At 36.4% G+C, this 16,832-nt stretch overlaps 3 protein-coding genes across 3 annotated transcripts; 1 reads left to right on the top strand and 2 right to left on the bottom strand.

Moving 5' to 3' along the window:
• The first annotated feature begins 981 nt into the window (after window positions 1-981).
• On the top strand, window positions 982-2,725 carry LOC131635977 (uncharacterized). Its single transcript, XM_058906612.1, has 4 exons — window positions 982-1,153; window positions 1,233-1,341; window positions 1,456-1,520; window positions 2,382-2,725. Exons 1-4 carry the CDS (start codon window positions 1,025-1,027, stop codon window positions 2,493-2,495), a joined length of 417 nt encoding a protein of 138 aa, XP_058762595.1. The 5' UTR covers window positions 982-1,024; the 3' UTR covers window positions 2,496-2,725.
• A 2,828-nt stretch (window positions 2,726-5,553) lies between these two features.
• LOC131635976 (uncharacterized) lies at window positions 5,554-9,547 on the bottom strand. The gene is made up of 4 exons (XM_058906611.1): window positions 9,216-9,547; window positions 7,035-8,015; window positions 6,504-6,551; window positions 5,554-6,208 (listed from the first exon to the last, which is right to left on the bottom strand). Exons 1-4 carry the CDS (start codon window positions 9,399-9,401, stop codon window positions 5,789-5,791), a joined length of 1,635 nt encoding a protein of 544 aa, XP_058762594.1. The 5' UTR covers window positions 9,402-9,547; the 3' UTR covers window positions 5,554-5,788.
• Window positions 9,548-11,513: 1,966 nt separating this feature from the next.
• LOC131635981 (protein MAIN-LIKE 2-like) lies at window positions 11,514-12,695 on the bottom strand. The gene is made up of 3 exons (XM_058906616.1): window positions 12,651-12,695; window positions 11,934-12,565; window positions 11,514-11,595 (listed from the first exon to the last, which is right to left on the bottom strand). The coding sequence occupies exons 1-3, from the start codon at window positions 12,693-12,695 to the stop codon at window positions 11,514-11,516; spliced, it is 759 nt and encodes a 252-aa protein (XP_058762599.1).
• Window positions 12,696-16,832: the final 4,137 nt, after the last annotated feature.

The raw sequence follows: 16,832 nt of genomic DNA, 5'->3' as shown, positions 1-16,832 counted from the left end.
TTCGACCACCACTTTGCACTTTAGTGAGTTGTTAACTCCAACGATAGTCATCTGGGTGTTGATGGTGATGATATGCTCCTGGGGATCGCTCTTGCTGTCGAATGACACCAAGGGCGTTGATTTGAAGTTTTTAGGACCTAAGTGTCCCAAATTTCCGCTGCGAGTGGTTGGGGGTTTGTGGGATCGATCCTCTCCCCTGTCCACATTTGGCTTTGTGTGTTTCTAATGTTATAAGTCATAGACACTTTCTTATAACACTTCGTTTGGTGAAGCAACTCATCCATAGCATTGAGAATCTCTATTATTGCAGCACGGCCACCAGGGGTTATTGTTGATGTTGTTCACAACTTTTGTCATCATAAGATGAGATTAGAATATTGTTGAAGGTGTGTGTGGCTTAGATTAGTTTTACCAGGGCACACGGTGGGAGCTAAATGTACTTATAAAAGTGCACTAATGATAGTTCTACTATTGGAGACTAGTAAAGCCACAATCGAAAAATTTCGTGAATTGTCAGTGACTTTTCCTCTCGTGTTATTCTCCTTATATAACAACAATTTTGATCTGCCTTACACGAAATCTCACTAAATATCATTCAATGCAATTGATCATGATTGATTTGTCATTTTAATGGTGATTGAGAATCAAACTTGATTGTTTCAAATCACATATTCATATATCCTCTATCAATAACAAATGTATTCTTAATCATATCTTTATTAGATATTGATCTATGTCTGAGGCTGATAAAACCAATTTTGGCTCATTTATTATATAGTGATTCACTAAAGTCCTAAAAAAAAACATATGTACAAAGACAACCACAACAATTTTTTTAATGAGAATTTAAATTAAAGTAACATCTAATTGCCTAAATCTTTCTCATTCTTAAACATTTGAAAAAGTATACAAATTTTATTTATTAAAAAATAAAAATAAATTATGCAAGTAGAAGAAGCCTTAGTATTAGTACCAACAAATCAAATAAATTAGGAGAGTGTTGAGCACAAAGAGACTCCGCGCAATGGATTACAGTTTGGCAGCGTTGAAGCTTTTATGCTCACAACTTAAACACGCTCGAGAAGTTTCCTCTGGAACACTTCAGAATAGTTTCACCCTCGGCGCCATCCTCTTCCAACGCGCGTGGTTACAGGTTTCATTCCTTTTTCTCTCTCTACGTTCATTTCTAAAACGCCGTCGTTTTTGCTTTTTCTTAAATGCCTTAACCGCAGGGCGTTCTGGTGTCCTCCGACGGCGGCGGACCTTTTCTTCTTGACGATGGCACTGGCGTCATTGAACTCTCACTTTCCGGCGAGTTCCGTCAACGTCAATTGAAAGCTGGTAAGTTTTGTTTCTTTACACTTTCTTCACTGTTCAAAATCAAAGCTTTTGTGGCACGTTATGCGATTCAATTCAATATCAAATCAAATTTTCTTTGATTTTGATTATTTGTAGGGATGTATGTGATGGTAGTTGGAGGGTACTTTTTACGTGCGGCAGGGCAGCCTTCCGTGATCAAGGTAAGTGTTTACTTAAGTGCTTAATAAAATAAGTGCTTATGAGTAAGCTATTTTTATAACGAAGGATAAAATCCATTTATATATGTTATAAGTTGTTGTCATTAGTTATTTTTGAAGAATTTATAAAATTAAAATTAAAAAATATATAACAAAAATGTCATAAGCTTTATGATAAAGTCTACGATACAGTGTCACAAAATTTATAGCAGTAGATAAGTTCAAATAATCGACAAGTAAATGCACCGTAGAACAAAAACGATTGATTAGGGTTCGATCAATTTTTCTTGCATCTCCAAAAGTAGAGTCTTGCACTACTATGCTTGTTACGCTTGAAAAGCTCTAGCATCTATCTACTTATCGGTGAATAGGAGTTATGCTCAACAATGCCTTAAGATCAAAAGCAGCATTCAACACCAGACCATGATATTATTAGCAGAATTTGTTCTTCACTAGGTTTGTTTAACATAAAATTCGCATGACCAATAACAGCATAAACTTTTTGTTGGATCGGAACTGTTTTTTATTTTTATAACAGAAATTGTGAGGGAAAATTCAAAGCTGGTTTATTACAAAGAACGAACAAGTACATGTTATTTGATCGTGTAGTTCTTAAAGGGTTTCTGTCAATCATAAAGTGTTGAAAAGTGAGTGTGAGTGTTGTTAGAATTCATCTTCATGGAGATTCCTGTTCTTATTATTTATTCTTTTTTCTCTAACTTGTCAAGTTATCTTTAACAACTTATGTCTGCATTGAAGCCACCTAAAACTTCTTATGTTAACCATTTTTCGATTGATCTCACTAGAGGAAATAATGAAAGTTGGGCGAATGCTATCTTGATTTGTATTGATATATTGTGACAGGTTCACAAGATTGTTGATCTTTCATCATCCCCTGACCGAGAAGCAATGTGGTATCTCGAAGTTATAGAGGCATACAAATTGTTCTATCAGCCTCTTATAGATGAATTTATGTAATGGGGTACACAAATAGACAGAGAATTTGTATTTAAGATTGACATCCCCTACTTTTGGTCTCTCAAACACAGAATTGTATTCACATGTCTATTTCTTTATTCTGTGGGAAATTCATTAACAAGGTGCTTTGTAAAGTCATCACTCACCACTATATCCTTTATGAAATATATTGATAGGTCATAACAATCTATTTGTTTCACGACTCTTCTAAAAAAAATCACTCTCTGTTAGCTCTATTAATCATCACCTGTATTATGAATTTGGAGTTATATGAGCATTACTTTATCTGAATATTCAGTAGTAGCTGGTATTTATAGGGACATTACTACCTAATTATTTTCTTAAATTAAGAAGAATAGTAACAATAGAAAACAAGTAATTAAATTAAAATAAGTAGCAAATATTCTAAATATAGAAATATTTCAACGCTCCCTCTTAAATTGGTGGGTAAATATCTATCATGATCAACTTACTAACTAGATGTTCAAAGATGGGTCTACCCAAACTTTTAGAATATCTGTAGTTTGGTAGACATATAGTCTCAACTTCTAACTTCTAATTTATGAAGTGTTGATGGATCTCAATGTGATTGATTCTTATCATGTTGGATTGGATTATAGGCTATGTTAATTACTGCTTTGTTGTTGGAGTAAAATTTCAAGGGTAGTTCAATTTTTATTTTACTTCAAGGACTATTAGAATCCATAGTCCCTCACAAATAGAGTCATGGCTCTAAACTTGTCTCTTGCAACTCGATGTGTTTCAAAGATTGTTCAATAATATTTTTTTTACTTTAAGAATGGTTTATTAAATAATGATCGATTGCGAATACTGAAATGACGGAAAGTAAAATAACATAAAGTAAAATGAATTATGAAGTTAATAGTTGAACAAATTTGTTGAGATTAGATTTCATTGATATGTACTCAAGTATAATTGTCATCAATAATATGCAATTCTAATCAAGAATTAATATTAATGTTCATCGCTATCAATAATATGCAATTCTAATCAAGTATTAATATTAATGTTTCATCGCTATCAATAATATGCAATTCTAATCAAATATTAATATTACTGTTCATCGCTCTTATTGCAGTTCATGTGTGATTCAACAAGGTGGATCAATCATACTACCGAATAGACGGTCTTCCAATCTATTAACCGATTCTATAGCATTATGTTTCAACAATTCATACAAATATTGAACCTAAATCTATCTTTAGACTTTAGGATATCCAATAGATAACAAAAAATTTGTATTTAATAATGACTAGTACATTTTGCATATCAAGACACACCATAAAAACATGTTTTACATAGATAATTTAAAACAACATTACAAATGATGAATTCATCAATATTAAAGTTAAAGAAGAATAATTGCATAAAACGACATGATCACAATCCATACATGAGCATTAGGACGACTTACATTTAATCTCAACAAAAGAGAAATTAGACATTCTTACTCATCGTAACTTTACAATTAGGCCATAGAAGAAAGATGTTAAAAAGCATTTGTTGTTGATTTCTTAGACAACACTTCGCCCTCAATCTTTCTTTATTTTCCTCTCTGCTTTGTTTTAGGTATACAGTGGACTTCTCTCACTTCTTACCAAGAAAACTATTGAACTGACTGAATCCCTACTTATAGGGTTTTAAATTACCATTCTCGCTAAGCGCTAGAGCTCGCTTAGTGAGCCTACTCTGTTCACCCTTAAGAGATGTCGGCTCATCCTACAAGTGGACTTTATCGTCTATCCTCGCTTAATGCACCTCCAGACTCTCTTAACAAGAAAAACTCTTTCTTAACCATGAAGTAATATAGTCCTTAAGTCTTTGAAATATTGCAGTAAGCGAGTCTTGTTATTTAACCTTGAAGTTACTTAGCTTGGAAGTAATCTTCTGGCGCATTTGCTCGTTTAGCGATGTCATATTCTTGACTAAGCGAGATTTAGTGTTTATTGTCTATTTTTTTGTTGCTTAACTTTTTCTTTTTTTTGGCTTTATACCACCGGTTTAGTCCGGTTCGGGGGCGAGTTATGACATCAAGTAGTTTCATCTCCCTTCCGATCGCAGTTGCGGGGGATCCAACTGTTGCTTAACTTTTAATATGTACTTGATGAATACACTATTAAAAAGTTTATCCAAATGTTTTATCAAGTTTTATTGATAAACTGTAAAATAAATTAATCAATGCTTATGTATTTAATTTATTTTTAGCACTTATCAATCTCCACAAATTACCATTTTAATAAAAAAAAGTCACTTAAATTAGTGTTAAAATACTCCAGCGTTATCGCTTCTAAAAACTGATTTTGCACCATTTTGAAAATTTTATTTACCTCCTGACAAACTTTTGACTTCCCTATTAACAACTACACCCAACATACTATTGAATACTCTCTTAAATGGTGATCTATATTATAAATCATTTTTTGAAAAAGAGTATACTCGTAAAGTTGGGGTCTCAAACATCATTGTAAATAATAGAGAACGGTTTTGTACAGAATTCACATTAAATAAGGATAAATCTTTATTATAACTATTTAGTAAAAATTGTTTTAAATAACAAAAGCTAGAATGACTTAATCGTAAATGGCATAACATAACACCGTCCTTAATATTCAGGAAAAAATTACTCAAAATAAGATATTATTTGTTTAGTATGTAGTTTTGATTCAAAACAAAGATCAAATGATTAAGTATTTACACGAGTTAATGTTTTAAAAAATCACAAATATCCATCATGATAATCATCAACTGTGTTTCAAACTTGTTGAGTGTTCATATTTCTTAGTTATCTTTCTAAACTTGTCAGCATATGCAATTCAACATTTGATTATTCCCTACATCTAAAGCAGTAACTACCATAAACTCAAACCAACAAACAACAAGTCCACAACTACAATGTCAGATGCAACAAAATGACTCATTCAAAATGTACAAATCAAACCCCTAAAGCATATACTATTCTGGGAATACAAAAATGTAATCTAGAAATAGCTGCAAACACTCCCAAAAGTTGATTTTGATCTAACACTGACATATTGGATTTGAAGCAACAAAATCTTTTCATTTATTTTTTTGAAACGGCGCACTTAATCTTCTATTGGTTGAAATTCATATAGACCCACATGAGTTGGTAGAGTTCATATGAATTTCAATCAATAGAAGAGTGTGTTGCTAGTAGTACTACTCAAGTTCCAAGAACCCCATGCAAAAACAAAAACAGATCACATATTCTTCACTATAATGGCTTTAGAAGTTGACAACAAGCCAATATGCATCTATATTGATGACTTTACAGGTTCAGAGACTTTGATTGACTCAGAAGTTTGATTAATGGATATGTTCCTCACACCAACTTCCACCAACTCCTGCTCGGCCTTTTCTTTTTCCCTTTTTCTCTTTTCGAGCAATTCCTGGCTGGTTGCATCAGGTTGTGTACTAGTCAGTGAAGGCTCAATGGTGCGGGGAACTGCACTGAGCCATGGATGACTAAGGCACTGAGCAGCTGTTGGTCTCTTCTCAGGGTCAAAATCAAGTATTGGAAGAAGGAAGTCAGCCATGTCTTTAGCATCTTGTTCACTGAAATTATACTTTTCCATCAGAATCTTATTTAGTGGCCAGAATCGCAAGTCGCGAATGTGCCTTAGGTCACCGTGTCTATTGAAAAAATCTCGGGAATAGCGGCCACCAAGTGCAATCTGTAGGAAACATACGATCAAATTTTGCTGGTCAACACATCAAACATGGATATTATCCAATTATCAGAATGAAATGCAGTAAGTTATATCCTACTGTTTTGTCTTTTTAAGAAAAACTCATTAAGAGACAAATTGAATACACTTAAAGAGGATCTGGAAATTGATCTTTATTGGAAATTTTGAAAGATTATCTAATAATTAAAAAATGAAGTGTTTATTGAACATGAAAGCATATAAAATTGATGGTGGGGACAAACTATACAATGCTAACCATAGCTGATATCATTCCTCATACCTTGGTAGGCATCTTTCCGAGAAGTTCCATCATCAATGCCAGATGATCCTGTAAAACAAATAAACATCAGCTAGCAATCCACTGATTAAGGACATTATTTTCAAATTTTATAAGTATTTTCTACAAAAATGGGAAGCTTTGACCTATATCTAATTTTTTTTTTTTAATTTATGTTGAACCAAATCTACTAGGTTCACCATTAAAATAGATGTCAAAAGTTCAGTAGATAATAAGAGGACAATGCATAGTACTACTTTATATGATAGCAAGTCATAGTGAAGCCTCAACTCTAAGATCACCAGCAGAGTAACGACAAAACTATTCAAAATCGAGATGATTCCAATATCTTGTTTAAACAACAGGCAATGACTTAGCCAGCCAACTTATGCCTTCCAGTTCAAGTTACAAATGTTAAGTACAAGAACATTTCTTGGTACATAAATCTTACTAGTGATCCAGTGACAAGACATATAATGATAGAACAAAATAATGAAAACCAGGAGTTTGTCAGTACAAAACAGAGGAAATTACCTCATCCCTATCATAGTTGTCACCACTGTGAGGATCAAAAAGAACATCACCAGTGGCAAACTCAAAGCAAATGCAAGCAAATGACCACATATCTGCTGGAGTTGAGTATTTAGATCCCAGAAGAACCTCAGGACACCTATATTGCCTTGTCTGAATATCATTTGTGAACTGTTTATAAGTCCAACAAGCATTACCAAAATCAACCAGCTTGCACTTTAGATCAACAGCTGCCAGCAGCTTCTTTTTCACGGAACGGCTACTTTTGCTATGACCTTGATTTCCTTGTGTAACAACCTTTTCAGAAGTCTGTGTTGATCCGCCTTCACTGAAAGAACTATTGGATTTGTTTTCAACAGATTCTGCACTTGATTTTACACCATTATTACAACTTCCCTGCTCCGGTTCTTTATAGTCCTCCCCGGCTTCATCAGAACTTTCCTTCTCAACACAGCCTTGAGCAACCCTCTTAGCCTTTCCCTGCATTTTCTTCATTTGGTTCTTCGTTAGATCTGCATTCCCCGTTTTACTGTTTTGGATAACGCCATTATTAGACACAGCCTTATCCTGGGTGTTTGGAAGGATGAGTGGAGCACCAGATTTCCTAGGATCCTTACATGGATCTATCAATGAAAGAAGCAACACATTCTCTGGCTTCAAATCGGTGTGTATGATAGAAAGCTCGCGGTGCAAGTAATCCAAGCCCACCAAAATATGAAAACATATTTCTTTAACCATAGAGAGAGGAACCCCGCGATAGTCACTATATTTGATAAGGGTGAGAAGATTATCTCCAAGGAATTCAAAAACCATACACACATGCACGCCATTAGGCCCTGAATGCTCAAAGTGATCCAAAAGCTTCACCACACATTTCTTGTCATTAGGGTCTCCCTCTTCAATTTGTTTGAGAATCTTTATTTCATCCTTTGCAGCTTCAGTGTAGTGCTGTGCGCTCTTTTGAATTTTAAGGGCCACATAACGCTACACACAAAAAACTTTCCAAATCATTAACAGAGTTAAGAATTCCAAAAACATCATGTGAAGATATGTAGTTTGTTATCAAATGTGCATCAAACACAAGACAGAAAGTTTGTTCTACGAGTAAATCAGCATTTTAGTCCTTCAAGGATTGGAAAATTTAGTCCCTCAAATTTACAGATTAACAATTTAGTCACTTAAATTGAACAATGTCTGTCAATTTAGTCATTGTTTCCAAGTTTAGCACTATAACTTCGAAGGCTCTATGTTTGTCTTGATGCAGCAAATAAACTACTCAAATCAATATGTAGGGGTCGGATTAAGAAATTATCATTTTTCCCCAACTCGCCGTAATTAAGATATTTGATTCCAAGTAGGCACCCTAAGGAATCCATACGGCTTAGGCCCACTATGGGATGAATCCTTGAGTTGGCAGCAAGACATTTGTTTTTTATTTTATCAGGGTTGAGCTACCTCCCAAATAAGCTGCTCCAAGCAATGTAGTCAAGCACGAGATCTTAAGTAGGATCGGCCAGGCTTCTAAAAGTTCGTAAAACTCGGATCGTTAGCACGGCACGTGAGATCTTACTGAAGGGAAAAAGGGTAATTTCATACATATATACACACACATACACAAAAACGTGAAAATCATTATACTGGCCCAAAAAAAGACCCAGCATTTTTTTTTTACAATCTTGCTACAAAAATCTCGATCTTGACCACGCCGCCAACGAAAACGATCTATCTCTGATCGTAGAACTCTCAGACATCCTTAGCACATAAGATCTATGATCTTACGATCCAGCACTCGATCTTGACTACACTGACTCGAAGAAACAAATCTCGGTTATTTTGCTAGGGACACTAAATTTTCAACTTTCACACAACTTCGAGGACCAAAATGACAACTCATCTATATCTTCATTCATAATAATACTAATGTGATATCACCATCAAGTTTGCGTGCATCAATAACAAAAAAAAAAACTATAACTGCTTATTATATATAGTTTGTTCTATATTTTCATTAATAATTACAAAAGTATCGCAATTTTAACACATTCTTTCCTATTCTCAAGGTTATTAGTATTTCCTAGTCTATTATCACTATGTCAAAATCAAAGTCCTAATTTTTTCATTACCAACAATGAACACACGGCACATCAAATTATGAAATGCAACAAGAAAGGTAACAAAAAGCACCGATTTGAGAGTATCCCAAGCGAGCCAAACAGTAGAAAAATGACCCCAACCGAGTTTATCCTGCACAACATAGCAGCCATTGTTGAAAGTATCACCAACTCGAACAGCATGGTACCCTCCACGCCTGTAATGCTGAGTTCCCTCGTCCTCTGAACTGTAATCATTGTTGGTTCCTTTTCTCTCCATTGAGTTCAAACGATGAGGGTTTGATCCAGTTGTTGGAGTGAGTGAAGATGAATCTGGATTCAGATAAAGAAAAGGTTTTGAAAGGGAAATTTGGGGTTAGGGTTTTGTAGTGTTGCCGGGAAAATGATGATATGAATGGGAGAGATAGTGACAGTTTTGAGACATTTTAGGAAAATATTTAATGTCTTTTATTGTTTGAATCATCTACCGCCACTGTACTGTCTGGCTGAGTTTAGGGCCGTTGGATCTATATCTAAGTTGACTTTTGATTCAGATTCAATGGTTCTACTTCTTCAACTCATTTTAACTTAAAGTCGTTTGATTTCCAGTATAACTTTACTCTATTGGGTTTTGAAAAAAAAATTTAAATATCCAGGTTTCATAAAAAAAATACGAAAAAAACCATGTTTTCGGGGTATTTACCAATCTGTCTAGGTTTGGCATACCAGAACACTGAATGCGCCAAATAAAATGGCGCATAGGTGTTTATTTTGGGTGCATGCGCCAAATGAAATGGCTTGCCCTAAAATTCCCATTGCATGCGCCAAATGGAATGGCTCATAAGTCTAGGGTTTTGCCCTAGAAGCCAAACCATTTGGCGCCATAGTTCTAGGGCCTTTTTTTTTTTATTTTTTTTTTTCAATTTTTTTTTAATTCATTTAAATTGGGAAAATGATAATTTTATATAATATTTTTTTATTTGTTATGAAGGTTACTTAAAAAAATTAGTAGAATAATTTTTTCGGCTTTAAAATGTAATGTAGAAAACGACTATCAAAAGTGTAACATCGATTGCAATATAAATTAAAAACTAAACGTCGATTACAATATTTTTTAAAAACTGAACATCGATTACAATATAATTTAAAAGCTAAACATCGGTTACAATCAAATTCAGAAACGACACAGAAGACTAATGAAAAGTACAGCAAAATGATCAATGACGGCCATCACCAAGATAGCCACCCGTTCCGCAATTTGGTCTTATAATGGGACGTTTACCGCGATCGTTGTTTCCGCCGCGAATATTGACACCGCCTCTTGCCCTAGCCCTACCCCTGCCCCTTTGTGCTTCTTGTTGGGTTTGTGTCACGGGGGCTGGTACTGGGATTTCGCGTGGATCGCTGTCTATGAACTCGTCGACGCCCCCATAATTATCCGGAAAACCGCTGTTGTAAAGTCGGGAACCCATTCCCTCAAATGTGTTTAGTCGTGGCGGTGGTGTTGGATGAGAAAAGACTTCGGGTTCATAGCATCCAACAGCACTAGAACTACCTTGATTAAATCCGAATTGGTTTGAAGGCGTTGCGAAGCCGGAGGGTGCGCCACGGTAAGATGATTCGCCATAAGGCCCATCGTCGGGACTAAGATGAAGGCTAGATGTACCAGGGGTTAGGTTTTGGCCGAATCCCCTCGAAGACCCAGCAAATGATGAAAATCCGAATGGTTGCGAGTGGGTTTGATATTGGTCAGAGGAAGGATGGCGGTCTTCATACCCTTGTAATGGTTGAGATTGTGATTGGAACATAGTTGATTGGCGGATGTTGCGTGCGGAACGGGATGGAGTGCTGAAAATGTTTTGTTGTTGCTGCTGGAGTTGTTGTTGTTCCTGGAGTTGTTGTTGTCTTTGTTGTTGTAGTAGTTGTTGTTGGCGGTGATGCAGGCTTTCTTGTTGTCGTTGCTGAAGTCGATGTTGTTGTCGGAGTTGTTGTTGTTCATGTTGTTGTTGTTGTTGTTGTTGTTGTTGTGGTTCTTCTTCTGGTTGTTGTTGTTGTGGCAAGAAGTAGTTTTGTGCACGGGGATCAATTAAATAAAACGGATCTGCAAGAAACAAGTTTGGGGTTGTGGCTGTACGATACCAATTCATGTATTCAGGAGATGGTTTCATTTCGTGGTCACTAACGGGGAAGTTTAGGACATACTGGCGACGGTTCTTCCACATCTGGCGATGATCGGGTGCAAAATCCTTCCAGTTTTGGTGTGTCCATTGATGGTTCACTCTTTTTAGGTGCCACACTCCCAAGTCAACAGGAGGGTCGGGTATCCGTTGACGCATCCCAAACTGAAGCATTACCCGGTCGCTGTGATGCATTTCTATTATGTTGTACCGGATTAAGCAGCACTTTGTCGTCCAGATTTCTGCATCCTGCGCTCTAGGCTCATACTCGCACTCGAGATACGGTCGCCATATGAACTGCATGCATGAGATTTATACATTACTTAGGGAAAAAATATTTACGGAAAATACTTATAAAACAGAAGAAAAGAATTAGAGATAATACCTGATGGGGACCAAGGTGATCAATTACAGATCGGTACATTGTTATGTTTGATCGAGGATTACGTGTGAAGTCCATTTTTTTCACACAATATCTACCAAAAAAATATAATGATTTAGTTAGAATGGAGTAGATTGTGTAAAGAGAAAATGGTATACTACAAACTTACCTCAAGGCATACGGAAAGTCCCAACTACCGTTGTTAACCGGGGCCAGTATGGGCATCCTCCACCACCCCCACACCTGCACCAACAGGGCGCATCCGTAGAATGTGCAGGACTCAGCAACCGCGTTTTTGCATAGTGACTGGTACAAGGTAGCCAGTACCGCAGACCCCCAGCTGTACAAACCAACTCTACTAAAATCCATTAGCAAACGAAGATACATAAAGTTAACCGTGTTACCTGTGCTATCCGGGAACAAAACGTTTCCAATAAGCAACAATACATAACACCTAGTTTTCTGCAATATGGTCTCTTGGGTAGACTCATCATCCAAGCGAAACTTTTTATAATGCTCCTTTAACCTCTTTAGGTTAACACCTTGCCCCCTAGCACCAACGGCTCCTTCTATCAAGTCTATTCCAATTGCCTCTTGGCATAAGCTATTCGCCTGCATAACACAACCATTAATTGCCTTACCATCAACAGGAAGGCCGAGTAGCATATGGACGTCTTCAAGGGTGATGGTGCACTCCCCTGTCGGAAGATGGAAGGTGTGTGTTTCTGGCCTCCAACGTTCTAGCAAAGCAAGAACAAACTTGTGGTCAATTGAAGACTCGGCAATCCTGCTAATCGGACCGAAACCAGCAATGTTCAGGTATGGTATGATGCGTTCGTCCGGGGCAATGGTATGTTTACTACGAGTGCGAAAGCGTTGAACGTTCTGAAAAGAGTAAGAATGCCCAAAAAAAATCAGTTAGTTTATCAGTTAGCAAGGCGTGATTTTAAAGTAACACTAATACACTTACATAGGTAGCGATGTTCTGGGGGGTTCCTCTGTGTGTTTCGCCCATGGTTAGGAGAGACATGGTTGAAGGCTGAAAATTTGTAAGCTGATTGCAAAAGGATTGTTCTAAGAGTAGATGAGTTACAATGGTGATGTATCTGCAGAATTCCAAGTGCTTTATATATTGATGAGGGAAAAACGGTAACATCATGCATGCTTGACATGTCAACACAGCCATAATTGTTTGGTGTTGCTTCTGCAGGATGTGTTGGCATGCATGCAGTCAAAGTATCGGTGACAAGGCTTGGTTAGATGCATGCAGCTCAGGTCTATGTGACAGCTCGGGTAGCATGCATGCAGGAGTAGGAGGAATCCTGGCAGGAATCTGATCAGGAATCTTAGCAGAAATTTTTACAGTCGCATGCTTGTTAACAGTAACTCCATGCTGGTTTACAGTAACTCCTGGATTCGTTTCAGCACATGCATGTGGGGACCATGTGGGGCCAGGTGGTGGTCCACACCAACAAGGCATGCGCCAAATCAATTGGCATTTTTTTTAAAATTTTCTTCTAAGGCGCCATTCCATTTGGCGACTTCCTGTAAATAAAACACACTAATGCGCCAATTCAAATGGCGCATTAGAAGGAGCATTTTTTTTTTTTTTCAAAATTAGGGTTTCCGTTTATGAGTTAGGGTTTTGGTACTGTTACGTTCTTGGTCTTCCCAGAAGGAACCCTAATGAGAAAATGAGGCAACGGCAAGACGTCTATGCCTTTATAAATTAGGGTTTCGGGCGCACTAGTACCCACACTGAAATATGAGAACTCGAATAAGGCCAGATGGTTCGCACCGGACTTCTGAGCCTCCACCTCCTGTTAGGCGTCTGAATTATCAACCGGACGTTCGTAGAAGGAACGGCTACGTTATCTTCTCGGCAGTCAAACCTCCCATGCAAGTGATGTTCTGGAATATCCAAACCATGGAGCAGCTTAAGAGAAACATCCTCAGGTTTCTGGACGGGGAGTTCGTTCCAGGCGAACAAATCCGATCTATCAAGAGACTTCGAACAAGGGGAGGTGTTTTTCTCGAAAGGCAGCGTTGGTGGGAGACTATGGAAGACGACATCCAATGTACTCTAATGATGGAGGACAGAGAAGACATTGTTTTAACCGTTGTTATATCCTAGGCGCTACTATTTCTATATCATTTCAGTAACTTCTATATCGTTCAATTAAATGCTCTTAGCATATCTGTACCTTTCAATTAAATGTTGTTAACATATTTCAATGAAATGATATTTTAATAAAGTTATTAATAATTAACAATAAAATTTCCCTCTGCCTTCCACCCGCTATAAATAGCAGTGTCTGTGTGGAGTTGAAGTCCCAACCCTTCTTTCAGTCATAGTGTAAACACTTAAAAATGAACTCTGTTTGGGCGGTGGTCTTCTATGAGGAAGGTAGTCACATGCGGGTTTGCCTCAACCCTCACTGGAATTTCCAGAGAGTTGTTAGAGCCATCAACACTGGGTTTCGTCAGCTCGATGGGCCAACCAGAAAAGTTAAACAGCTAGAATACCGGTGTCCATACATTACGTTGACCGATAATAACCCTGAAGGCACCTACATGTATTATTGGGATCGTGTGAGAGACGATGTGGACGTGGATCTAATGTTTTGGACACACAGTGGAGAAGTTAACCGAGGCGTTGAAGATCCCCTTGTTATTGCAGTGACACTAGAGTAGTTTAGATTAACGGTTGTTTTATATGTTGCAAAGAGTACTATTTGTTCTGTGTTCTTTTCTCGTCTTTTGTAATCTGCAACGTAACATCGTGATTTACCGATGGTTTTGTGTTGTCAACGCATGGTCATGGAATTAAAAAAAATGTGGTCGTTGTGTTAGTTGTTTTCGTCTGGACAATATTTAACCTAGTGGACGGGTACAATAATTAACATACATATAATTGATAATTTATATACGTAATTATTAACTATAATTATAATTAGTAAAATATATTATTAAAATACAAATAATTATTAATTACAAATTTATTTGTTTATTAAATAAAATATATATGAACAGACCTAGATCAGTGTGACTGTCCTTTTTTAATCAATTCGGAATCTGGTGGCAGGCATAGATCAGTGTGTCTGTCTTTTATAGTCAATACGGAATCCTGTTGCAGACCTAGATCAGTGTGCCTGTCTTTTATAATCAATTCGGAAGATAGTGGCAGACCTATACTAGTGGGTCTGTAAGAACCACCATATATATATATATATCTATATTTATATATATATATATATATATATATATATATATATATATATTAATATATATTTATATATAATTATATATATATATATATATATATATATATATATATTAATATATATTTATATATAATTATATATATATATATGTAATTATATATATATATATATATATAAATATATATATATATATAGATAAAAATAAAGATATATATTTATATCTATATATATTTTTATTTATTTATTTATATATATATATATATATATATATATATATATATATATTTATTTATGTATTTATATATATATATTTATTTATTTACATATATATATATATATATATATATATTTATTTATATATATATATATATGTATATATTTATTTATTTATTTGTTTATATATATATATATATATATATATATAAATATATATATATATATATATATATATATATATATATATATATATATATATATATATATATATATATATATAGCTATATATATAAATAATTATTGCATAACTAGCTGCCAGATAGGGTTGCATGCATGCTCTGCCTAGGGGAATCGTTACAGGAATCTTATCAGGAATCATTTCAGACGCGTGATGGGGTACAGGACATAGATCAGCGTGTCTATGTATTGAGATTGTGCAAGGACATATGAACCTCAATTTATAAGACATCCAACATATACTGAACATTACAACTCACACCAACAATTTTACCCTATCTGACCTGAGATTACAACACCCGCACACTTTCCCCTCCAAAAATGACTTCATCAACCCAGTATCTTGTCCATGCCCATCTAAACGGTGAGACCTACTCTCATGAGATAGCCGGTTTTGTGATGAGAAACACTCAGGTTGTACCATTGTTGTTGAGCAAAAGAGCAACATTTTCGTACTTCATTCAACGACTGTACTCTAAGATTGCAATGGGTCCTATTGCAAGCGTTTTTTACCAATGTCCCAATTTCAATGAAGACAACACCGTCAAGTTTTACGAAATGGAGATTGCCAATGACGAAGACTTGCAAGATATGTTCACCACCCACGAATACTGTGGGTTGGATTCCATCGAGCTGTACGTCACTCTTCAGGCTGAGACACAAGAAACTAATGTTGTCCAGTCACAGGTTATTGACCCACCAGTCAACGAGCAAGACGAGGTTGACGTCATTGACGAGGAAGAAGACGATCTGGAAACCGAATTTGACGACATGGTCAACGAGGAATCCGACGACGAGCAGCAAACCTTGGTGCCTCCAGCTCATGCCTACGCACCTCCAGCGCATATGGGTAACTTGAACCTCCAAGGTGACGAACCATCATCTGACATCTTCTTCACGCCCTACATCCAAAACGACGAAGAATTAAAGGAAGGAGACAAGTTTCCGTCTAAGGAGGCATGTCTAAGAAGAATTAAAAAATGGCACATGGCGAACAACGTTGATTTTGAAGTAGACCGTTCAAACCTGGAACGGTATGTAATCACTTGTAAAAATCCAGAGTGCGGGTTCAGACTGTTGGCCTCTTATAGGAAGAGAAGTAATGCATGGAAAATAGGGTCGATTACGCAGAAACACACGTGTGTCAACCCTAACAATTCCCAGGATCATACAAAACTCAGTGCCGATCTTATGTGCCAGGAGATCTTGCCTCTCATAAGCTCTGATCCGTCTCTGAAGGTTAAAAATATAATATCCCACATCGTCACAACCTTCAACTACACTCCATCTTACAGAAAGGCGTGGGTTGCAAAAACAAAGGCAATTGAGACAGTCTACGGCAACTGGGAGGAGTCATACAAAATTCTTCCCCGATACCTCAATGCGCTACACAGTTACGCACCTGGAACTGTTACGATTCTAGAGACACTGCCCGCGCATGCCCCGGATGGAAACCCTGTCCAGGGAAACGGAAT

The sequence above is a fragment of the Vicia villosa genome, unplaced genomic scaffold, assembly GCF_029867415.1.
Source record: "Vicia villosa cultivar HV-30 ecotype Madison, WI unplaced genomic scaffold, Vvil1.0 ctg.001605F_1_1, whole genome shotgun sequence".
Lineage (NCBI taxonomy): Eukaryota > Viridiplantae > Streptophyta > Magnoliopsida > Fabales > Fabaceae > Vicia > Vicia villosa.
Note: the sequence above shows the minus strand (reverse complement) of the source record. Positions and strands in the feature narration are given on the sequence as shown.